Raw genomic sequence first — 24,093 nt, 5'->3', positions numbered from 1 at the left:
CCTGGCACACCTGCACATGCCAAGAGGATTGCAGTCTGGGCAATGGGGAACACAGGTTTAATCCAAGGGAACTGTTCAAGGGACCACCCCTCTGTCTCCCTGGTGGCCTGCTCAGGTGAGCCAGACCAGAGGTGACAGGTGCTTCTGAGAGCCAAGGGCTCTTTTAATCCAGAGGGATTGTTTCCAGATGCCTCATAGACAGGGGAGTCCCTTACCAGAGGTCATGATAATTGTCCTGACAGGCTTTGTGTTCCCTGGGAAACCAGGCTGGCAGCTAGAGAAAGGTTCTACACTGCAACTTGTAACAACACTACAGTCTATTTCCAGTAATGCTGATCCACTAGAGGACACCCATTGCCCAGGGAAGCCTCATTCTCTCAGGCTGAACGTGCCATAACCAGCCCTCTGTAAATCCTGAGCCCACTTGTGAGGAAATGCACAACCTCTGACCAGGCACTGTGGGGTCCTGGCTTTGGGGGGGCTTTGGGCTCAGGAACTGCTGTAGGGACCACAGTGCTGGGTCAGATTTACTGTGAACACTTGTAGCCCATCGAGATTGGCCTCTGGGCTGCTGCTGTGCAAATGCCAGGACCATGCACCTCTCTGAGAGGACACCCCAGTTTCCTAGGAGATCACAGGATGGGAGGTGTTGTAGGGGCCACACACACAGACTGTGGGGTACACATGAGCTTCCCAGGGCAGTTAGGTGTTCTTGTTATCACCACCCTGTTATCAGTATGGCCAGCAGGCTCTCAGGTTACTGATGCTCCTGCAGCCTTGGCCAGTTCTCTACTGGAATTTGTGCAGTCGTATCCCTGCATTTGATAAGGAATAAAGAACACTGGCTGTCCAGCTTTGTCTTATTCCTACAGTCTCTGCCACATGCAGGCCCCACTGGCTCTTTAAAGCCCTTGGGACTGCTGGTGGGAGAGCAGGAGCACCCCTTTCCTCCAACCCAGTGTGAGCCCCAGTGTGGTGGCAAAAAGCAAGGCAGAGAAGCAATCCCCAACTGCTCTGGAGCAGCAGCTCAGGGCACTGGAGCCAGGAGGTCCCAGCTTTGCCACGCTGCACCAGCTCCCCATGTCCCCATCGTCACATCTGTGGCAGCTGGGCAGGAGCCCAGCAAGGAGCAGTGTGGGTCAGGGCCACGAGCTGCTGCAGCCCTGCAGGCACCAAGGCAAAGCCCATCTCTCCAGTGCCAGCACCAGGAGGTGCCAGCAGCACCCAGAGCAGGGCTGGCAGCGGGGCAGGGAGTCACTCTAAGGCGGCCCGTGGCTCACTGGGAACAGGAAGAACACTGAGAAAAAATCACACATTTTAATAAGGAAATGTGAGAGGGAGGCACTGAGGTCCTGCCAGCAGGAACACCGGCGGAGGGGCAGAGCCCGGGCTGCCTCAGGCCTCGGCCGCTGCCAAGCCCAGGATCTTCTTGACGTAGTTCTGCACGTTGACGTGGAGCTGCGGGGCCGTGGCAGAGAAGGTCTCCATGGCCAGGGCCCGCGTGGCCTCGGAGCCGCCCCACATGGCGCGGTACAGCGGCAGCGTGTACTTCTGCTTGCCCTGCGGGGACAGCGCAGTGACAGCCCCGGCCCCGCCCCGCCGGCGGGGACACTCCCCGTTCCCCTGCTCTGCTCTTGGCGAGGCACAGAGCGCACGGCAAGTGGCACAGGGTGGGGAACGTTGCCGTGGGCAGCCCTTGGCACCGCAGCACCTGGAGAGGGGAGAGCACCTGAACCTTGGAGAAGGAGCAGACCCTGAGAAGCTCATGAAGTTCAGCAAGGCTAAGTGCAGGGTCCTGCACCTGGGTCAGGACAGGATGGATGGCGGGATGGAGAGCAGCCCTTCAGAGAAGGACTTGGGTGACAAATTGAGTGTGACCTGGCCATGTGCTCTCCCAGCCTGGAAAGCCGGCTGTGTCCTGGGCTCATTCCCAGCAGCAGGTGAGGGGGAATTTCTGCCCTCTCATAATACCCCAACACTGGAGCACTGCATCCAGATCTGGAGCTTCCAGCACAAGACACACATGGACAGAGCAGGTCCAGAGGGGTCCATGGAGCTGCTCCAGGGCTGGAGCCCCTCTGCTCTGGGGCCAGGCTGGGAGAGCTGGGGGTGCTCACCTGGAGAAGAGAAGGCTCCAGGGAAACCTTAGAGCCCCTTCCAGTGCCAAGAGATCTGGAGAGGGACTTTGGAGTGACAGGACAAGGGGGAATGGCTTCCCACTGCCAGAGGGCAGGGTTAGATGGGATATTGGGAAGGAATTCTTCCCTGTGAGATTGGTGAGACCCTGGCACAGCCCTGGAAGTGTCCAAGGCCAGGCTGGATGGGGCTTGGAGCAACCTGGTCTAGTAGAAGGTGTCCCTGCCCATGGCACAGGGTGGAATAAGATGAACTTTAAGGTCCCTTCTAACCCAAACCATCCTGTGGGACTATCAAAAGTGAGAGCCAACCCCTGTCTCTCTGGCACTGAAAGCCCTGTGCCCTTCTCTCCCCCCTGGCAAGCTGCTGGGCACTGCCACCAGTGCCCAGGGACAAACCTGGCTGTGCAGGAAGTCCTTGACTTTGCTGTACTCAGCCTCCAGGTTGTTCTTGAGGACAATCTGGCACCAGCGCAGCCGCAGCTCAGCGTTCTGAGCCTTGGAGATCTTGGGGTACATCTTGCTCAGCCTTTTCACATTTCCTGTGAGAGGGGTGCGTCACCATCCCCCAGGGAGCTCTGACCCAGCTCCCAACCCCTGCTCCCAGGGAACCCTGTCAGTCCATCCCAGCTGTGCTGCAAATTCTCTGGCATTCTCCCAGCCTCGAGTCAGCCCTGGCCCCTGCCCAAGTGCCCCCCACCCCCAGCTCTGGAGCACCCCAGGCTCTTGCTGGCCCTGGGCAGGACGGTGCCCTTGTTGGGCCTCCCAGGCTGGGCAGCCCTGCAGGGCCACGTGCTGGTGCCTTGGGGTGCCAGCACAAAGTGGGGGGAGATTCCTCAGCAAAGAGGGCAAGGAGAGTTGCAGTGACATGGGGACACAGCCCAGCAGAGCCAGCCTGGGGACAGCAGGACTGCACATGTCCCCATAAATCCAGGGACATGCTTCCCCTGGCTCTCCATCCTCCACCACACCGAGGCCTCTCTGGAACCAGAGCAGAGCAGTTGGAGAGGGGCTGATGGCCACACACCCGAGTGTCCCCACAGTGTGCCCTCTGGGTGCACTTGGGCACATCATCCTGTGTCTCCTCTGGGCACCAGAGCCCTGGGAGTGCCCTGGCACTCACCTTCAGGCAGGGGGGACTTCTGCAGGACCTGATCCAGGAAATAGACCAGCTGGTACGTCCTCCAGCCCATGATGTCCACGGCCTCGATTGCCTCCATGTTCAGGCTGTCGGCTGCCCAGAGCTCTGCCAGCTCCTCCGCCGGCCTCATCAGCTGCTGCCCCGGGGACAGGTCAGGCAGGTAGGGCGGCCAGCCCGGCGTGTTCAGCCAGCGGTCAAATTCAAACCCTGCAGCGAGGCAGGATGGAGAGCTGGGAACAGAGCCCTGAGCCCCCACCAGCTGCTGCTGCCCAGAGCCTCCCACCTTCTCCCAGTGCCACCAAACCTGCCCGAGCACGGTGACCACCACAAACTAATGGGGTGAGGCCATCAGACACATGGGCTCAGGGTGTGCTTGTGGGTATCAGCCCCAGCACCACCAGCTCCAGCATAGAAAGTTCCTGCCAAGCCTGGATCTCCAGCAAGGCTGGGCCAAGCCCAGAGTGCTGGCTGGACCTGATCCCAGTGCTCACCAGACTCACCAGGCTGAGTCACAGACACCCCATGAAACAGCACCCTAGTGCAAAGCAGGGACTGGGTTTGAATGGAAAAAAATCAGGCTGAGCTGGCACGTGCCCAAGCCTGGGCCTGATCCCAGCTGGCCAGTGCCACCCGTGCCTGCTCCGACAGAGCCGGGCTGGCAGCAGCAGCATCTCCAGTAAAACACACAAAGGAATGTGCAAAGGCTCTGGGGGACATGGGCTGCTCTGACACCCACAGGAGCAGGGCTGAGAAGGGGCAGCTCCTATTCCCTGGCCAGGATGGTGCTGTGCTGACCTGGGATGGAGTCCACGCCTTTCTCCTTCAGCTCTGGGAAGTACTCCAGGAAGAACCCGAGGGTGTCGTCTGCAGTGATGCTCTGGAACTTGAAGCGGTTCACGTAGGCCTGTGGGGACAGATGGGGCTGATGCCAGACACTGTCACCCAGCAGTGCTGCCCAGGCCTCTGTTTGCTCCACCTCATGGGGGAACCCATTCTAGCCACTGTTCCCTCCAGGGGCTCCCAGCCCCCTGCATCCCCAGGGATACCCCTCAACATTCCCAGCACCTGCTGCAAGCATAAGGCGAGGCTCTGCCTTCATCTTATTCCCCTATTCACATTCCCATTTCCCACCTCTTCTTCCTCTCCCCAGCCACCCTCTCAGCCTGTCCTTCCCAGGCTCCTGCTGTGCCCTGGCCTCCTGCCGTGGCATTTTGATTTTACAGCTCACACCCACCTGGAGGAAGGCATCAAACTTGCTCTGGTTGCCCACAAGATGGGCCAAGTAGCTAACGAAGCAGTACCCCTTCTCATAGGGTGTTTCATTGTATGTGTCATCTGGATTGACACCTAGAAAAAGGTAAAACCATCAGAAATCCTCTGTTTTGCCCAGCTGCAAAACAACACAGCCCTCACATGCAGCAAGATTCCCCCATCAGTGCTGGGTGCAGCCTATCCCATCCCTCCTGCAGCCATCGTTTCTCCCAGGTCCCATCACCCGTGCTGGTGTTACTGCCAGCCATGGAACAGGCTGGTCCCCAGCCCACCTATCCTTATCCCGCTCCCCCAGAGCCCAGGGGCACCCAGGGACACTCGGGGACACTGACCTGGCTCAATCACCACCCGCAGCTTGTTGAGGGGATGGTCCTCCCCGGTGGCGTCCATGTGCTGGCGCAGGAGGGCCCTTCCCGTGGCAGCCTCCAGGCAGGTGTAGGGCAAACCTGGGCAGAGACAAGCGGAGGCATTCGGGGAGCCTGGCCAGACCCCTGCGCACTGCGGGCACAGCGGGCGCTGCGGCGGGAGAGGAACAGCATCAGTGCACGAGCTGGGAGAGCAGGAAACCCACACACGAGGAGCTGGGATGGCAGAGCTGCAGGGGGGCACGTGGGGCAACCCAGCCCCAGGCAGGGAGAGATTTTTTGAGCCACTTAAATTCATGTGGATACAGCAAATTGTGCCAGGAGAGCACAAGCTTCTGGACAGGACTGTGCGTCCAGCGGGGAGCTAAGGACAGCTGGTATCAGCTCCACATGGGAGCTGCAGGAGGATGAGGAAGGTGAGGCGAGGACACAGCGTCCACATTCCTGGCAGGGGTTGCAGGGAACTGTCCATCTCAGAGCAAAGGCTACCAGAAATCACAGACAATAAAGATCATCTTGCTCCACCCTCTGCCATGGGCAGGGAGATTCCACTAGACCAGGTGGCTCCAAGCCCCTTCCAACCTGGCCTTGGACACTTCCAGGGATGGGGCAGCCAAAGCTTCTCTGGGCCACCTGTGCCAGTGCCTTCCCAAACTCCCAATATCTAATCCAAACCTACTCTTTTTCAGTTTACAGGGCCTTGCAGCTGCTGCCCTTCACCTGTTCTGAGATGTAGCACAGGCTCCATCCCCAGGGGCACTCGCAGGGATGCCCTGGGCTGGGGGACAGACCCCAGACCCCCAGGGCTCAGCACCCCCCAGGCAGGCAGGGCCACGCACCGTAGACCTCGGTGGAGATGCGCCTCTGGGCGTACATGGTGAAGCCCTCGTTGAGCCAGAACTCGCCCCACGTGGCGTTGGTGACCAAGTTGCCAAACCAGCTGTGGGAGATCTCGTGGATGATGACGTCCACCAAGGAGCGGTCCCCGGCCAGCAGGCACGGCGTGACGAAGGTGAGGCAGGGGTTCTCCATGCCACCGAAGGGGAAGGAGGGCGGCATGAACAGGATGTCGTACCTGCCAGGGAAGGCTGCGCTCAGACCCTGCTCCTCCTGAAAACGGGGCTGGGGACAGAAGGAAACTTCTCCCTGTCCTGGAGGAACCAGATCCTTCAGGAACCTTCCAGCCATACCTGCCCCAAACATAAGGTCCAAAGAGTTTCTCTCCAACCACCAGGAACTCCTCAATCACCCCATCGTACTCCTTCTTGGCAGCCTCGATCAGGCAGGGCTCGGCCCAGACACGGCTCCTGCCAAGGGCAGAGAAGAGGAAGTTTAACCATTAAGGGACTTTCACCTTGTTGCTCCATCAGACAGAAATTGCACAGGATTATTCCAAAGAAAAATAAAACCCTGCTGATAAAGGCATCTAAAGAGGCCAATAGTGCAAACTGCTGTCATTTCTTTCCTTGTCTGAATGTCAAAGGGCTTTTGAATGGCTGCAGTGGCAGCCAAGAACTCAAGAAAGCACCAGCCTGTGAGGAGATGTGGGATCCTCCACACATGGGACCCACTGCCCTCATTCATGTGCAGGGACCTTCCTGAAGGTGAGGAGACACAGCATCAAGGCTCCTTTTCAAGCTCCAGTTTGAGAAGGACCTTCATCCCATCTGGAGACACAAGTAAATCTAATTTTCATCATTAGTCTACTCCTAGGAACAACCATCACTGTCTCAAGTAACCACTGAATTATAGCCTGGACTGGCCTTGAGATCAACACACTCACCATTCTCCCACTGATCTCAAAATCCCATCACCCACGAGCCACTGAAGCTGCCACTGGGACTGACTGTGCCATGTGTCTCTGCTCTCCAGAGCCCCGTGGAGCAGGGAGAAGCAGAAAGTGGCTGCCACAGGAGCTTCACTGCGCAGCTGCCACAGCTCTGGAGCCCTCCTGAGCCCCTTACCTTGGGCCAACATCAGCAGACACAATGTCCCCAACAACCAGAGCGATGAGGTAGGAGGGGATTGGCTGGGACATCTTGAATACAAAGGTGTTGTCCTTCTGCTTCTCCCAGCTCGTGGCACTCATCACAGCCGTGAAGCCCTCGGGGACCTGACCATGGGGACAGAGCCACCCATTAGATTCGCAGCACACACAGTGGCAGGCCAGCTAAGCAGCTGGGACACCACAGTGTCTGATGGCAAATGTGTCCCAGCCTGAAGGTGCCAGGGCCAGGGGCACTGCAGGCTTTGGGGAGCAGAGCAGGGAGACCCCGTGCTCCCACTCAGCTGCATCCCTGCAATGCTGGAGTACCTGGAGCTGCCCCAGGTGCCCCTGGAGCTACCAGGAGATAAGAAAATGCTGGAGCTGCAGGTGTGGAAGGGCAGAGGATGCAGATCCCTCAGCCGCTGACTCCCCTCCCAGTTCTTGCACAACAACTCATTTTTCCTGTTCCCAAGCCAGTGTAGAACCCACGGCAAATCCACCAGCCTGGGCTGAGCCCAGGGACACTGATCCAGTGTGCCCAAGCCCAAGCAGGGGGTGAGCCCCGTGGTGCACAGGGAATACAGAGCTCACACCAGAGCTCAGCCCATCCCACGCTCACCCTGTGGCACCAGAGGGGCTCTGCCCTGGGAGAGCAAAATAAATCAATCCTGGCATCACCAGCTGATGCCACCACACGCCATTGGCACTGGATGGTGTCACACCATGAGACATTCCCCTCGCCCACAGCAGGATGGCACATGTGGCAGTGTCACCACATGCCCACACAGACAAGGGGGGATCTGGATTTAGTGCCATCTTTGGGCAACAGCAGCTGCTCCTTCCTGGAAGTCTGGCAGCCCCAGAACTGCCACCAGGACCCAGCATGGCCCAGCTGTTTTCCCCCAGACTCAGCCCCTCCTGCTACAGGTGCCAGGAGCTCTGGGCAGCACAGCCAGGCCAGCACATGCACCCACTCCTGGGCACCAGCACTGCAACTGGGGAGAGGCAGCAGCACCCTGGGGCTGCTTGTCTCCATCCAAAAGGGCATCTAAGAGAAAAACAGCACAAGGACAGGTGAGTGATTTCTCAGCTGGGGCCTGAGGAGTTGGGTTTGAAGCAGTGTCCCTGCTGTGATGCCCCAGGGCTTTGGCACATTCCCTGCAAGGGACCCCACAGCTCAGAGCAGTTTAAGCTGGAAGGGACATTAAAGATCATCTTGTCTCACCCCCTGCCATGGGCAGGGACACCTTCCACTCTCCCAGGCTGCCCCAAGCCCCGTCCAACCTGGCCTTGGACACTTCCAGGGGTCCAGGGGGAGCCACAGCTGCCCTGGGCACCCTGTGCCAGGGCCTGCCCACCCTCACAGCCAAGAATTCCTTCCCAATATCCCATCTAACCCTGCCCCCTGGCAGTGGGAAACTATTCCCCCTTGTCGTGGCACTTGGATCCTTGTCCCAAGTCCTTCAGCTCTCCTGGAGCCCCTTTAGGCACTGAAGGGGGCTCTTGGGTCTCCTCAGAGCCTTCTCTTCTGCAGCTGAACAGCCTGGCTGTCAGGAGGCTGAAATCCCAGCTCTCCCAGCCTGGCTCCACAGCAGAGGTGCTCCAGCCCTTGGATCATCTCCATGGCCTCCTTTGGACTTTCTTCCCCAGCAAACTTTGCACTCATGGAGGGTTTTGCTGCTGCTGGGTGTCAGGGAAGGGCCGGGGCAGCTCCTGGGGCTTCGCTTACCTTCACAGTGGCTGAATAGGTGAACTTGACTGAGGGGGTGTCGAAGCAGGGGAAGAAGGACCTGTTGAGCACAGCCTGGCCCTGGGTGTACATGTAGGGCTTCTGCTTCCCCGCCGTCTGCTCAGGGGACAGCCAGCACACCTGGGGGGGACCAAAACCCCAGTGAGGGGCAGCTCGACCACAGCTGCTCCCTGTGGAGGGAGCTGGGAAGGGGCTCCTCACCCAGGGGTGCTCTGCCCACTCCAGTCCTGGTGTCCCCTGGACCATTCCCCAGCTCCCCCCGGGTCTGGCGGCCCCCAGTCCACACCCAGTGTACTCCCGGTCCTTGTGGGCCTGGGTGTCCCACCGGGCTCAGTGTCCCTTCCATCCAACCCATCACCTGTTGGGCTCGGTATCTCCTCGCCCCACCCTGCTCACCCCGGGCCCAGTGCTCCCCCGTGTCCCCTTGCTCACCCCGGGCCCGGTGTTCCCCCGGTGTCCCCTTGCCCTCTCTAGGCCCGGTGCTCCCCAGTGTCCCCTTGCTCACCCCGGGCCCGGTGTTCCCCCGGTGTCCCCTTGCCCTCTCTAGGCCCGGTGCTCCCCAGTGTCCCCCTGCTCACCCCGGGCCCGGTGTTCCCCCTGCTCTCTCTGGGCCCGGTGCTCCCCAGCACCTCCCTGCTCACCCCGGGCGCGGTGTCCCCAGTGAACTCCCACCCCCCGGGCCCGGTGTCCCCCGGTGTCCCCGCGCTCACCCCGGGCCCCTCGCCCGCCTCGTAGTCGATGAGGAGGGTGAGCAGCTGCCCGGCGCGGGGGGCCTGGGGCAGGGCGATGTGCAGGGCGCTGCCATAGCTGGCGAAGGGCCGGCTCTCTACGGGCAGCGCCTGCCCGGCCGCGTCCCCGGGCCCGCCCGGCGGCGGCAGGAGCGCGGCGCGGCTCACGGCCAGCGCGGGGTGCGCGTCCAGCCGCAGCTCCGCGCCGCCCGCGCCGTCCCGCTCGCAGCGCAGCTCCAGCCGCGCCCGCCCCTGGAGCCGCCCCGCGCCCGCGGCCGCGAAGGACACGCGCAGGTCCAGGTGCAGGTGCCGCAGCGACCACGGGCCCGCGCTGCTGGCAGAGGCCGCGTCCCGCACCGGGGCCGGGCCCGCACCGCGGCCACATCCTGCGCCGGGGCCGCCATCGCCGCGCCGGGACCGCGCCGGGGCGGGGCCGGGGGCGGGGGGCCGGGGCGGGGCCGGAGGGCGGGGAATGGAGGGGCGGGGAATCCGCGGAGCGGGGATGGAGAGGACCCCGGGGGGGATCCATGGAGGGGGGATGGAGGGAACCCATCCATGGGTGGGGGATGGAGGGGACCCAGGGGGAGTTCTCTCGGGGTTCCACGGGTGGTGAATGGAGAGAAATCTATGGGTGGGATCCATCGGGGATCCGTGGGTGGGGATGGAGGGGACCCATGGTGGGACTCATGGGTGGGGAATGGAGGGGATTCATCCATGGGTGGGGGATGGAGGGGACCCCCGATGGGTGGGAATTGGAGGGGACTCATGGGGGGATTCCCTTGGGGTTCCATGGGTGGGGGATGGAGAGAAATCTATGGGTGGGATCCATCGAGGATCCATGGGTGGGGATGGAGGGACATCTATAGGGTGGATCCATGGGTGGGGGATCCATGAGGGGGGATGGAGGGGACATGGGGTGGGATCCATGCTACAGGGATGTAGTGGGATCTATGAAGGACCTATGGGTCTTCCAGAGAGAATTCAGGAGAAGGGGGGAATCTATGGGTTGGGCAGAATCGAGCGATGTCTGGGGGAAATTGGGATGGGAGGAATTCATTAGGGCAAGGAATCTAGGAGGATCTATGGGTGGGGATCCATGGGGGGGCCGGGGAGGGCAGCAAAATTCAGAGGCTGGGAATCCATGGATCAAGGGAATTCATGGTGGGGCACCCCTGGACAGGGGGGTCCATAGGGATCCAAAATAGGATCCTTTGCCGGGTTCGTGTCGGGCTCCACAGAGAGAGGATGGGAAGGGGGCACCCAGCACAGGGGTCCGTGAGAAGATCCAGGGGGACCTCGAGGAAGGATATAGATACAGCTCCGGGGGAGGCAGGTGTGTCCGGGTGTGGGGGATCCATGTGGGATCCGGGGAAATATAGGGGCACCCAGAGGGGGTCAGGATCCATGGGGAGGAGATCCAGAGCTGGGGATCAGGTGGGGCAAGATCCAGCAAGGGAATCAGGGAGGGACAGAGGGAAAATCCATGGCGGGGGACCCGGCGAAGAGGGGGGTGGGGGTGGATGGGGCCGGGATCCATAAGAAATTTGCTGGGGGGTCCATGGGGGACAATGTCAGGATCCATGGGGAGGAGATCGAGGGATGACCCACCGGGGGGGCTCGTGGGGACATCCAGGGAGACTCGAGGAGGGATGCCGAGAGGGATCCGTGGGGGATCCACGGGGTCAGGGCAGCCATGTGGGATCCATGAGAAATCCGAGGAGGGGGTGTCCCGGGGGGAACTGGGGGCTCCACGGGCTTTCCCCGGCTCAGGCTCCGTTGCCGGTTCCAGGCGCCGCGTCTCGGCAGCCGAGCGGCCCCGGGGGCAGCGGGGATCGGGCGGGACCTCCCCCAGGACCGAGCGGGGCACGGGCGGCCCCGCACCTGCCTCTCCGGGTCGGGGCCGGGGGCCGGGGCGGGCACCCCGGGCGGCCGGAGCGGCGGGGCCGGGCCCGGGCCTGCGCGACTCCTCCCCCGGCCGCCGGCCCGGCCCGCGCGGGTCCCCGGCCGCGCTGTCACTCCGCCACCGGCGGCGGCTGCGGGCGCTGCCGGCGGGGCCGCGCGGGACGGGGCAGCGAGCGGTGAGCGGGGCACCGGGGGGACTGGGGCACACGGGACACGCCGCTGGGAGCGGGGGTGTGCGGACATCCTGCGTGGCCCTGGAAGGCAGGGACAGCCCGGTGGAGACCGGCTCTGGTGCGGAACACCCCGGCGGGACTGGCGGTGACGGTCGGGGACACAGCGGCTGGGTCATCCTGCGGGGATCGGCGCTGACAGAGGGGACAGCGGGGGTGAAGGGGGACACCCCATCGGGGACTGGCTGGCCACGGTGAGGGCGGCAGATGATGGGGAACACCCTGCTGAGGACCGAGGTGATGGGGTCGTGCTGCGGGGAACAGCGGTGACACGAGAGATGCTGGCAGAGACCGAGGAGCTGTCGGGGTGGCACAGCCTGACACTCGGGGCAGCCCCCGCGTCCCCAATCCTGTGCCCCATGATGTCCCCACCTCTCCACAGAGACCCTGTTTCAGCAGTGGGAGCTACAGTGTGACCAGGCTGGCAAATTCCCGTGTCCCCTGGACACCCCCAATTCCTGTCCCCGGCAGAGGGGGACTGCAGGAGGACGCTGTGGTGCCTCCCCAGTTCAGTCCTGGGGAGCACAAAATGGCCAGCAAAGGGTGATGGGGGAAACTGAAGCATGGGGGCTGTTGAAAATGTGTGTCCTGCTGCCCCACATCTCCTTTCCATGGGCAGAGCAGGTCGGCACTGGCAGGTCATGGTGTCTGCCCTCATTTTTGACATGGGAAGGTGCTTCTGGGCTGTAGGCATCCATGGGTGCTTCCCATGGGGATCCTCCAGCACCCGGGGTGAAGCAGCCATCCCCACACTGCTTGGAGCTGGGAGTGTTGCAGCCAAACCGGGATGGCACAGGACAGAGGGAAAACTTTGGGATGACTTCATCTCAGGCCGTGCCCCTTGAGACACGGAGGTGCCGTCACCCCGTGGAGGGAAGCAGTGAAGACCCGCCGAGTGCCGGGAGAACTCTTTTCCCGGATTTCACCTAGGAAAAAAACAACTGGGAGGGGAGCCAGGGAGTCTGGGTGTGCCGGGATGCCAGGCCCGCAGCCGGCCCTGCTGCACGCCCGCGACTGCCCAGAGCGGGCGAGACCCCGTGCGGGCAGGGCTTGCCCGTGGGTTTTTGGGGCGCTGCGTTCCCCGAGGCTTTGCCACGGCTGCCGTGCCATCCCCCGGTGCCAGAGAGGGTCCATGTGCTCCCAAGGGGGTGACAGGCATGGGGAGCTCCCTGCTCCCCGCAGCAGCGTGTGTTGGTGTCTGTGTTGTTGCGAGGAGGGGCTGGACCCCCCCAGTTTCGCAGCCGGGGGAGCTGAGTCAGGAAATCCCGGCTGGCCCGGCCGGATCCCGGCTGAGTCATTTGGCGGCGCTGAGTAAGGGCCCGTGCCGGGGGTGCGGGGCTCCCGCGCCCGGGATGGGGGAGCAGGGGCTGCCCGCACACGCCCCGCAGTGCCCCGGCCCTGGCCTCGGGTACTGCCAGCCCCACCAGCGCCGTGCCTCAGTTTCCCCCCGACATTTTCGTAGGACTGGATGAGACAGAAGGCTCCTGAGATGTGGACATGTCACACATCCCGGCACGGAGCTGGCTCTGAGAGGCCAGGGAGAGGTTGGGATGGGGACTCTGGGAGTGGGTGAGCTCTGGTGCTCACTGGGAGGAGAATGGTATCCCCAAGGCAGGATTTGGGATCCTCCTTCCAGTAAGGGGGGTCTCCAGTCTCAGTGCGTTGAGAGGGGGGTGGCATTGAGGAGAGGAATGGGGGTGAAGAAAAGATGGGGATGACAACTGGGATGGGAAATAAAATTGGAATGGGGACAGGGATGGGGATAGGGAAGGGGTGGGGATGAGATGACATATGAGGTGAGATGATGAGATGAGATATGAGATGTGTTGGGGGTGGGATGAGGATAGGGATGGGGTGGAGATAGGGACAGGATGGGATGGGATGGGGGTGAGGACGAGAATAGGATGGGGACAGGGATGAAGCTGACAGGGCTGGAGCAGAGTTTGGGGTGCATGTGGGGACGTGGAGGGAATCAGGCTGGCCCTACTGGCAGCAGGATGTAAATAACCTGCCAGGACACGAGGTTTTTTCCTGCTGCCCCCCCATGCAGCCCCACGGACAGGAAAAAGGTGTTTCCGGCTGCGGATGGGAGCGGGGCCCAGGCCTGGAGCGGGGTGTGGGGCCTGGGCCACGGACGGGGGGATCAGGGGACCCCCTCGGGCTGGATTTTGGGGTGCAGCCACTGATCCCGTGGCTGGTGGGACCCCTGACTTCAGTGGGGCCACTGCAGCCCCCTGGGCCCTGGCCGGGCTGGTGGCAGGAGCTCAGTGCAGGCTGGCACCGCTGTGCAGATAGGACGTGGTGCCACCAGGCTGGGGCACCCTGTCCTGTCCCCAGTGCCACCAACTGGGCAGCCACCCTGGGGACATGTTCCTCCTTTCTGCCTGGAGCAGGGTGCATGTGCAGCTGGAGGGGGCCCTGTGGGAGCAGTGTCTGTCCTTGCCCATGACCCGTGCAGAGCCACTCCTGCTCACTGCCCATGTCCCCTCACCTGCCTGTGCTCCCTGGGGAGGTCTGGAATGCTCCACCAACAAAATGCCTGGTCACCAGCCTGGGCTGGGACATCAGTCTGGAATGGGGACACCAGGATGGGATTGGGACATCACTATTGGGTGGAAGTCTTCAGCATTTGTTCCCACCACCCTGTGACCCCCCCTTCACTTTGCTCCCACCCCTGGCAAATTGCTGCTGGCAAATGGGTGACAGTTCCCCCTCACCTGTCTGGGGCATCCATTTAGTGGCAGCCAGGGCAGGTACAGCACCCTCTGTCCTCCCACAGCCCTTTGTGCCCTGTGGAGTGGGAAAAACAGCAGTGACAGGGAGGGAGCAGCTGGGACCACACTGCCTCTGCCCTGTGTGTCCCCAGGATGTCTCATCTCATGTCACTAGCCTGTCCTGGCTGGGCAGGATCAGTCCCCAAGCCCTAACCAAGGAGTGCCAGTCCCAGGAGTGCTCTGCAGGGACCCAGGACCTGCTGGGGCAGTCAGTGGCACTGGTGGTGATGAGGCTGGTGGCAGTGCATAGGGAAACTGAGGCCCAGGCTGCAGGCAGGTGGCACATTGCCAACACCTCGGGAGCTCCTCGAATGCTCCAGGCGACAGATCAGCCACCAACTTGTCCCAGCAGGCTCTGGTGGCTTCCCTGGTGCATTTGCTGGCACAGCCTGAGTCTTGCTCATTAGCAAGTGACCTGTAATGAGCTTTGCTGAGTTGTGCTGCAGGGTCTGGGCAGTGCTGTGGACATTGGGCACTGCTGTGGATTGAGTGCCTGGATCAGGAGACGCTTGTTGGGAGAGGGGCTGGAGGTTGCCCTGGCATGTGGCACCCGTGACCACCATCACAGGAAGTGACAATAATTGGGGAGAGCAGGATTTTCGTTAACCAGGGTGGGGGGAGCTCCTGGATGAGCAGCCCAGGGAGGGTTTGCAGCTCTGCTCTGTCCCCGGAGGTCCTGGTGGGTGGGAGCTGGGCTGAGGCTGTGTCTGGCTGTGGGATTTGGTCCCCCTGCACTTCTCTGAGCTTGTCTGGTCCCATCCCGGCCCCAAATCACCAGTGGCACCATCGCTGCCTTCGGGATTTTTATGGGGGGCTCCAGGTCACCCCATCTCGGTGCCGGCCTGCCGTGAGTTTCACTGTGGGATCACATCCTGCGAGTTCCCTTCCACGAGGGCTCAGCAGCCGGTGGTGGTGCCACCCTGCCCCTGGCCTGCTGCCACCCTGCCGGCCCTGGGGAGCGGAGCATGCGGAGGGAGCAGGCGGGGACGAGCCCCCCGTGCCCGGGGCCGGCTGGGGCAGTGGGATGCTGCCCTGGCATCCTCTTACCGCCCCCCGGAGCGGGGAATGGGGCGCCGGGGGTCTCAGCTGTGCTGCGGGTTTGGAGCGGGAGCCGGCGCTCGAGTAACGCATCCCCCTGTTTGCCCAGTTCCCTGGATCCCCTGCTCCCATGGAGGAGCGGAGGTGGGAGCTGGGGGAGCTGGGTTCGTGCTCGTTCTCCGTTCTCATCCTCACATCACATTCGAGGCCCGTGCGGATGCGGCCGGGCGGCGCCGCCTCCGGCAGCGGAAACTCCCCCTGGGCAGGGCAGGGCGCTCAGTCACGATTCTCCTCCATCCCTGCTCCCCCGCCTTCTCTCCTCGCCCCTCTGGGCTCGGCAGCCCCTCCTCGCTCCCTGCCGGGACGTCCGTACCGGGGATGTGCAGTGCGGGGTGGGCGAGGGAAGGCAGGAGTGCGGCCATCCTCGCACGGGCAGGCAGGATGCCAAAGGGACGCTTGAGGGGTACTGAAGGGGTGCTTGAGGGGTACTGAAGGATGCTTGAGGGATACTGAAGGATGCTTGAGGGATACTGAAGGGACGCTTGAGGGGTACTGAAGGGATGCTTGAGGGGTACTGAAGGATGCTTGAGGGATACTGAAGGATGCTTGAGGGGTACTGAAGGGGTGCTTGAGGGGTACTGAAGGGGTGCTTGAGGGATGCTTGGGCTCCCCTCTAGGAAACTCAGGCAGCCTTCAGATGTGATGGCCTCATGCTGGCTCTGCTGGCTGCATCCTTCGGAGGGAGGAGGTTTAATTTTAGGTGTAAGAGGGTCGTGGAACTAGAGCCTGTGCTGGGCTGGTGAGGGGTATTGGGGCCAGGCATTGCCAGCCCCTGACAACCTCTTCCAGCCTCATCTATGAAGTGACAGTACTCAACTCCCTTGGGATGTTGGCATCATGAACACACTTGGAATTGTTCTGATAAACCCTGGGGATGTGGATCCCTCTGGAGTGGTGACTGTTGCAACACACACACACACACACACACACCCACACACACACACACACACACACACCCACCCCCGGAGCCAGCAGGGAGGTGTTTGCCAGCAGCCACTGTGGATTTACAGCTTACTGGAAAATCCACTCATCCCATTAAGGGCTCCCTGTGGCTTTTGCTTTCCATTGCAAATACCTGGTTATCCCTAGGGAAACCCCCTTTGGTGCCAGTGGGTGTGTGGGGCTCCCAGGGCAAACCCCACAGAAGAGTCCAGGCTGTGAGAGCAGCTTCGTTTATTACAGGACGGATCAGGGGAGACCTGTCTCACTTGGCCAGGTAAGACCAGACAGGGCAGTTTAGCTCATGGTAGGAATGGTCTGTGATGGGAATGGCCCATACTGGGGCAGGGATTGAGGGGGTCAGTCTGGAATCAGATCCATGGGTTGACTTTCATTCACTCAGTTCTTCACCCAAAGTAGGTTCAGCATCTAAAACCACCCCAATGTGGAGCTTGGCTGTGATGGTGGCACATCCTCAGCTCTGTGTCTCTGGTCTTGGGGCTTAATCTCCCACTTGGCTGGCACACCCTGTTGGTGTGTCCCTAGAGATAACCATCCCATGTTCCCAGTGGCATTTTTGAATCCCTCACCTGCTTTAGGGGGGGAATGCATTTTGGGTACCTCCATGACTCTGCTCTGCCTGCTGTGTGTTGAGAGAGCCGAGTGTTGAAAGGAGCAGTCAGGCATTGAGGGTCTCACCAGGGAGCACTGGGGGTGCTGGGGATGCACTGCCAGTGCCAGGATGGGGGGGGAAAGCCCAGCTGCCCCTTGACCATCCTGACCACCCAGAACTCACATATGCCTGCAAAGGTGACAGCATCTGCTGAGTTAATGTGTTTTGCAGCCCTGCTGTGCAGCTGCCTCTCCCCGCCAGCCCAGCAGCCAAGCCAAAATCCATCAGGGCCTTCCAGGTTTCATGGGCCGAGGACTGGGGGGGCCGTTTCCGCACAGCGACGGTGAACGCAGACACCGCGACATCTGGTCTTGCTCAACATTCTCAGGAGCAAAGGGCCAGGTGTGTGATGATGCAGGAGCACAGGGCTGAATAAAAGATGCAACTGGTTCCGTGGAGTTTTGGCCCAGACAAGTTCAGCTGAATGTCACCAGAGCTGTGGGATGGCTCCTGGCCCAGGGCTTGATCCGGCACTGGGAGCTCCTTGTCCCCATGGCAGCGCTGAGGCTCTGGAAGGTTTGGGGTGGTGTTGGGAAGGTTTTGAAGCCCTCAGGACATGCAGCAGGAGGTGTTGTATTTTGGCTATGGTGCTGGATGCCAGAGGGACCCCAGGCTCTGTGGTGCCCAGTGGTGGCTCCTGTGCTGGAGGAGGCACCCGCAGGGCTACCGACGGCTTATGGCTGTTCTTGCCATACAGCACAGGAAGAGCAGGGGGCCGAGGAGAGTGGGAGAGCCTCAGGCACAACCCAGACCTTCCCAGGTGACCCTTCACTGCAGGGGTGTCTGGAGAGGGTTTGGTGAGGTGACAGCCCATGGAGGGACAGCCCATGGAGGGACAGCCCATGGAGGGACAGCCCAACCCTTTTCCCTGTGGGTGTTGGGGACACCGGGACATAACAGGCAGCGCTGCTGGGGACAGATGGCACCAGGCACCGGACAGATGGCTCCGTCCCAGACAGGCAGCCGAGGGGCCGGGAGGCCGGGGGCCTCCGGCGCTGGGCTGGTCCCTGGGGACTCCCTCTGCCGGCCCCCGGCTGGCGGCTGTGGCCCGAGGGGGACAGTGACACCACCGACAGTGGCCCGTGTGGCACCACCGGCCATAGGCGGTGCGGGCACTGCCGCCTCGGTGGGCACTGGGTTGGGGAGGGGACGGACACGGGCTCGTCCCGGGGGGGCTGCACCGGCTGGGGGAGGCGGTACCGGACCGAGGAGAATGACGCCGGCTCGGGGGGAAAGGGTGACATCTGCTCAGGGGGTGGCACCCGGCGGAGGGGAGGGTGACACCGGCTCGGGATGCGATAGCGGGTGGAGGTGGCACCGGCCGGGGCGGGGGGTGACACCGGCCCGGGGGGCGGTACCGGGGGGCGGTGCCGCAGGCGGAGCTGTCCAGCACCGGCGGCTCCTGAACGGCCGCAGCGCCGGGCCCGGGACGTCCCCGCTGCCCCCCGCCTCCGCCGGGCACTCCCCACACCCACCGGCCCAGGAGGAACCAGGGCTGTGAGAGACCGCGGTGGGCACGGGCTGGGGGAACACGCAGGGCCCGTGGCGAACCGGGCACCGCGTGGCCGGGATACCCCCGGGGAGAAGCCTTGGGCATGGACGACCCTTGCCCAGCCTTTCACACCGTCCCACCCCAGATCCTCCCACAGCCCCTTGCACAGACCCCGCACAGCCCCAGCCCCAGGCCATCCAGGATTTGTGCCGGGCACAGCTCAGTCCGAGCAGGGCTCGGTCTCCTGGGTACCCGCGTGTCGGGGACAGCGGCTGCTTCAGCAGGTCCAGCCCAGAGCTCAGCTTTGCTCAGAGCCGGTTTTATTGAAGTGGGTTAAGTGGCTAATGGGATTGCTACTGAGGGGCTTAGGCAGGGATTAGTGATGTGACTACGGGCTGGGCATCTCTGCAAGTGGTCAAAAAATGTGTGGATGTGGCACTTGGGGATGTGGTTTAGTGATGGGTACGGCAATGCTGGGTTGGCAGCTGGACTTGATCTTGGAGGGCTTTTCCAACCTGACAATTCTGTGATTTCTCTCTGATCTCTGCTTGGACAACAGCTGATTTCTGTCCTTCAATGCCTGCCCTCCCCATCTCCCAGCAGCTCCCAGAGCTCCCAGCATCGTGCTGGGGGGAACAGACATCCAGGACAGGCAGAGCTGGGTCTGGCTGCCCTCCACTTCCACCTGCCTGCCCATCCACTGGCTGCACCCAGGAGAAGAACCTGCCTGCGCCCAGCCCGACATTGCCCTCTGGAGGGGCAGGAGAGGGGAGCAGTGGCACCTCCCTGGAGAAGGACCCAGCCTGGTGCCCCGGTGACACGGGTGGTGGCAGTGTTCCAGGCAATGACACCGGCTGGTGGGCAGACCAGGTCCTGCCCGGGGCACGGGGGCTGGAGGGCTGGGCCTGGTGTCTGAATCAGCAGCTTGTTCTCCTCTGAAGGGCCCTTTCTGCCCCGGCTCCCTCTGTTTCTCTTTGGAAAGTTTTATGTTCCTTGTGTCACAAGGAGCCTTTTCTTTGTCGCCCTTCCCGAGCGTGCCAGGGAGAAGGCTGTGCTGGAGCATGGCCATCCCTGAATGCTGCTCAAGGCTGGATGCTGCACAGGGCTGCAAGGTGCAGGCAGCAGCCTTTGGGGGCAGCTGTTTCACAGCACCAGGACCTGTCCCTTGGCGGGGGCTCAGCTCCTCCTGTCTCTCACACCCTGGGGTTCACCCCTAGGCTGCCCCCTCCACCCTCATCCATAAAAAGGAAGGATGCTTTGCAGCCCCTGAGCTTCTCTGTGGGGACACCTGGCACAGTGCTGCAGCCCCTGGTGTTCCTGTGCTGCCAGTCCCAAGAGTGTCTCAAGGGTGTCCCAATTTACAGAGGTGCTCTGCATCCCAGCACACCCAGGAAAGGATCCATCCTCCCTCTTTCGTATTTATTAGCCTGGTTTCAGCTCTCTTACCCCTTCCAGAGGCTGTGTCAGGGTGGGGAAACAGGCACAGAACAGCAGCAAGATGCCAGCAGAGGCTGAAGGGTTGAACACATTTTCTGTCACTCAGTGTCCATGCTCAAACTCCTGCCAGATTTATCCTGGGATATAGGACAGCATGTCATCCCTGACAGGGATCTAAGTTGTGATAGGAGAGAAGCAAATTTTATCTCGCTCATAAAAGTCACCCTAAAATGCTACAAAATAAAGAGCAAAATGCTTGTAGAGCCATTCACTGTTCTCTTGGAAACATGGCTGCACCCCTCCAAGGCACAGAGGTGGAGCCAGGGGCTTCAGCCACTCAATGCAGCCCCCACAGGGCTGGAGGCTGTTCCCAGCTCGGCTCAGGTGATGGATGGCTCCAAAGCAGATCTGCTTCAGTGCTGGGAATGCTCCAGTGACCCGTCTAGGTCATGGAAACGGGGACATGAAAGGAGACCAGGCTCCAGGTCCCTGTTCATTTCTGGCTGCTAAAATCACACGTGTGAGATGGATTTGGACACGAGGCTGAGGAAGTAGTTCAAGCTCCAGGCACAACAGATGCCTCTTTGAAGGAGATGCCTTCAGGGATGTGCTGGCTTGTGTCTCTCCTGGGATGAAGGACACAGCTCAGCCAAGGCTTTTCCTTCAATGTGAACACTTGTAACTCTGTGTATGGCATCGTCCAAAGGGATCAAATACCACCTCACCTCTGGGGTTAAAAACTGAATTTCACCTCCAGACCTGAGCTCTGGAGGCCCCTGGAATGAGTATCCTCTGCTTGGCTGGGAGACAAACACCTCTGGCTGCCCAGGAGTCTCCACCCTGATGCCCAGGCACGGCTCTGCTGCCCACAGCACTGCTGTGGCTGCTCCAGAATATCCCCTTGTGCTGAAACACCTCGTGTGTGCCTGCTGCTTTCCACTACCATGGGACCCAGGGATCCCAAGCTGGTACCCAGGGGAGTGATTGGGCCAAAAACTCACCCAGCAGCTGGAAGTCCCCAAATTAAATCAGGTGCAAGTTCCCAGAGCTCACATTACCCAGAGGGGGAGCAGCAGCCTGTTCCTGAGAGCTGATCCTGGGCTGAAGGAGAAAGTTGTTTCCTTTTTGAGCTAATTGCAAAGGAGCTGCTGAGTCTATCTGGGTCAAGCCATGACCTGCTTTAGCCAGGCAGAGGCAGCAGGATGCCAGCGTGACACAGCATGACACAGGGTGACACAGTGTGACACAGCATGACATAGGGTGATACAGCATGATGGGGCACCTGTCCGCTCCCCTGCCATCATCCTGGGGCATGTGCCAGGGACACCCAGTCCTGGATAGGGTAAAATCAGTCTGGAGGCAAAGGAAGAATTCTTTGGGAACAAGGATGGGCTGAGTCTTTTCCAGGAATGGTTTTAGTTTGTGGTGATTGATGCTGGATGTGAAAGGGGCTTCTGGGCAAAGGAGTGGCTCCTCCTGGAGCTGCTGGGGGCAATAGGGACTTGGCAGGAGCTGCTTTGATTTATCCTTTTGATGGCATCCCCTGGTGTGGGACCCCAGCATGAGGGTGCAGCTGGTGTCACAGGCTGGGGGAGCGGGGCCACATCCCCCAGGAAGCCCATGGCATCTCTAGAGCAGGGTGAAGCCTGGGGAGGGGTCAGTAGTGCTGAACCAGGCACAGTGGAATCCTTGGAGGCAGCTGAGGTGTGTGTGGTGGGAAAAGGACTGCTCTGAGCCCGGCTGCCAGCAGGCATTGGCATCTCCTGAGAAGCCTCAACCCCATGAGCACAAGAGAAGGATTGATTTTCTTGTGGCCAGCGCGGCAGCTTTGGCTTCTGCTGCAGCTGTGGCATTGCTGGTGGGCTCAGAGGGGGAGAAATGGAAGTTGTGTCCACAAGAGAGAAATCCAGAGTGGCAAAGAAATCTACAAAACCTGGTCACAGCCCCGATGCCACATGCCCAGGGAGCAGGTAGGGCTGGAGAAGTGCTGCATGCTAGTGGTGCTCAGTGGGTGCTGGGGAAGGTAAGGACATAGCATAAATCCAGATAAAAATTTTGCTCCTAAGTTGGTTGAGGATGAGCTTGGGACAGATTTTACAAAGTGAGGGGCAGATGATCTCCTTCTGTGTTAGGAGAAAACCCACCAGAGCCAGCTGCTGGGCTGTAGGTGTTTGTGTGAGGGACCTTGGGGTGAAATGGGTGACTTGGAACTGGTGGTTTTATCATCCTTGCACGCATGGGAAGGAAGGTTCCCTTATCCTTGGAAGTGTCCAGGGCCAGGTTGGACAGGGCTTGAAACAACCTGGGATAGTGGAAGGTGTCCGTGCCCTGGCATGGGGTTGGAATGAGATGATGGTCTGTAAGGTCCCTTCCAGCCCAAACTGTTCTGTAGTTCTGGGAAGGTCAACTTTGTGTTTGCACAAGGTGTTTTGCAGCTCAAGGCTGTGAACTGCTGTCCACAGGCACAGCACTCTCGGGGCAGGGGCTGCCTTAAAGAGAGGGGCAAAAAGTGTAGAATTGGGGTTTGTAGGTGTGGGTTTTGGGGCACAGCCTGGGGACAGACAGGGGGACAGAGGGGAGCTACTCTCTGCTGATATTCACAGCTGGTTTGGGAACATTAAGCCCCAAAAATGAGCTGGTGTCCAGCTGGGTGCTGAGCCCTGGCCTCCCCACTCCCAGGAGTGACCTTTGTAGGTTTGGGAAATCTCACTGGCACAGGGACAGCCCTGCCTGGCTCCTGCTGCCCACATTGCAGCACCCTTGGGTGCGGGCTGGGGCCAGCACAGGCCCCACGCTGGGGCTCTGGTTGCCCCCTGAGCTGGGTCTGTGTGCCCACAGGAGTGCAGAGCCCTGTGCTCCATCCCACCTCCTGCAGTGACTCGAGGATGGATCTGAGGGTTCCAGAGCCCCCCGTGCCTGTCCCAGCACTGCCTCCCCCAGCTCTGCCGTGGCTCAGGGCCAGAGACAGCTCAGCCAGGATGTGGGGAGACATCCTCTGCAACATGCCAGTGTTTCAGAGGCTTCAGGGAGAGTAAGCCCAGAACTGTGTCAGTTCCTCTGCCTCTTAATCAAAATTGCCTTGGAAGGAGCTCTGTAGCTCCCAGCTGGTGCTGGAATTGTGTGATTCCTTGATCTCATCTGCTGCATCAGCCCTTCTCCCCGTGACCCACGGCTCCATGATCAAATGATCCAGCTCATGTGGGTCTGGAAAAAGGGAATTTCAGTGCTACCTGTGGCAGGGACATGGTCATCCCAGGGTGGGGAGAAGGGGGCCATGGTTTGGTCCTTGCAGACCCCCAGAAGCCTGGGGGCAGCAGGGTCAGGGCAGCTCAGGTTGGGGAAGAGGCAGAACAGGACAGTTTGGGACATTTTTGGACTCTGTTCATGTAATACCCTCTGCTGGGGAATGCAGTGGATGTAGGGCTGAGGCTGGGCTGCTGTGCCCATCGGGGTGAAGGAGCCCTCTCCCTGCACCCCCAGCTTCCCTGCAGCTCTGGAGAAGCTCTGTCTTGGCTGGGTGGTTTGAAAGAGGAGGTGTGTGTGGGGGTACCTGGAAGGCTGCATTCCCCAGCCCAGCAGGGACAGCCTCAGTGGGCTCCAGTACACCCTCCAATGCACTCACTGCACCCACACAGGTAGAGGAACCCTTACCATGGGTGGCCAGCCTGGAGCTGATGGTCCCCACAGAATGCTCTGGGACCCCAAAAAACTTCTCCTCCTCAGAGGTTTTTCTTCAAGGAGGCTGAGTGAAACCATGCTGGAGCAACCTGTGGAATGTGTGTCCTGGGAGATTTGTGGCACCTGGTGCCTGTGGGACCACAGCTCCACATCTTTCTAGAGATCATTTCTTCCTCTGGAGAAAACATTTTTCTTTGAGTTTTGAGATTTTTTCCTGAAGGGCTGCAGGTGAGATGGAGCTTTGTTCCACAGCTGGCTTCCTTGCTGAGCTCTGCTCTGCCTGCCTGGGCAGATCCTGTGGGCATGAGGAGTGATGAGCTTCTCCCTTCACTGTGACTGTGCTGTCACATCCCTGGTGCTGGTGGTGGCCAGGATGGCCCTGCTTGTGGGTGTTTTGGGTGGCATGAGACCACACCCTTATCACATGGAGAAAAACACCAAGGCAAGGGGGGGGACACAGGGCACTGTCTGAGGGGTGACATGAAAGTCACC

The 24,093-nt window shown here is 60.9% G+C and overlaps 2 protein-coding genes across 2 annotated transcripts in view; one reads left to right on the top strand and one right to left on the bottom strand.

Annotated features, from left to right (window-relative positions):
• Positions 1 to 1,303: 1,303 nt before the first annotated feature.
• RNPEP (arginyl aminopeptidase) lies at positions 1,304 to 9,782 on the bottom strand. The gene is given in 12 exon segments (XM_030965686.1): positions 1,304 to 1,560; positions 2,535 to 2,677; positions 3,259 to 3,483; positions 4,072 to 4,180; positions 4,511 to 4,623; positions 4,881 to 4,994; positions 5,753 to 5,988; positions 6,104 to 6,220; positions 6,878 to 7,026; positions 8,630 to 8,770; positions 9,361 to 9,759; positions 9,762 to 9,782. Coding segments are annotated over 12 exon segments (1,932 nt in total). The 3' UTR covers positions 1,304 to 1,395.
• A 1,787-nt stretch (positions 9,783 to 11,569) lies between these two features.
• The window catches only part of NAV1 (neuron navigator 1), a 74,527-nt gene continuing 62,003 nt past the window's right edge, over positions 11,570 to 24,093 (top strand). The window contains 1 exon segment of the mRNA XM_030965683.1: positions 11,570 to 11,704. The gene's annotated coding sequence lies outside the window, so the exon portion shown is untranslated.

Source organism: Camarhynchus parvulus, chromosome 26, assembly GCF_901933205.1.
Source record: "Camarhynchus parvulus chromosome 26, STF_HiC, whole genome shotgun sequence".
Classification (NCBI taxonomy): Eukaryota; Metazoa; Chordata; class Aves; order Passeriformes; family Thraupidae; genus Camarhynchus; species Camarhynchus parvulus.
Note: the sequence above shows the minus strand (reverse complement) of the source record. Positions and strands in the feature narration are given on the sequence as shown.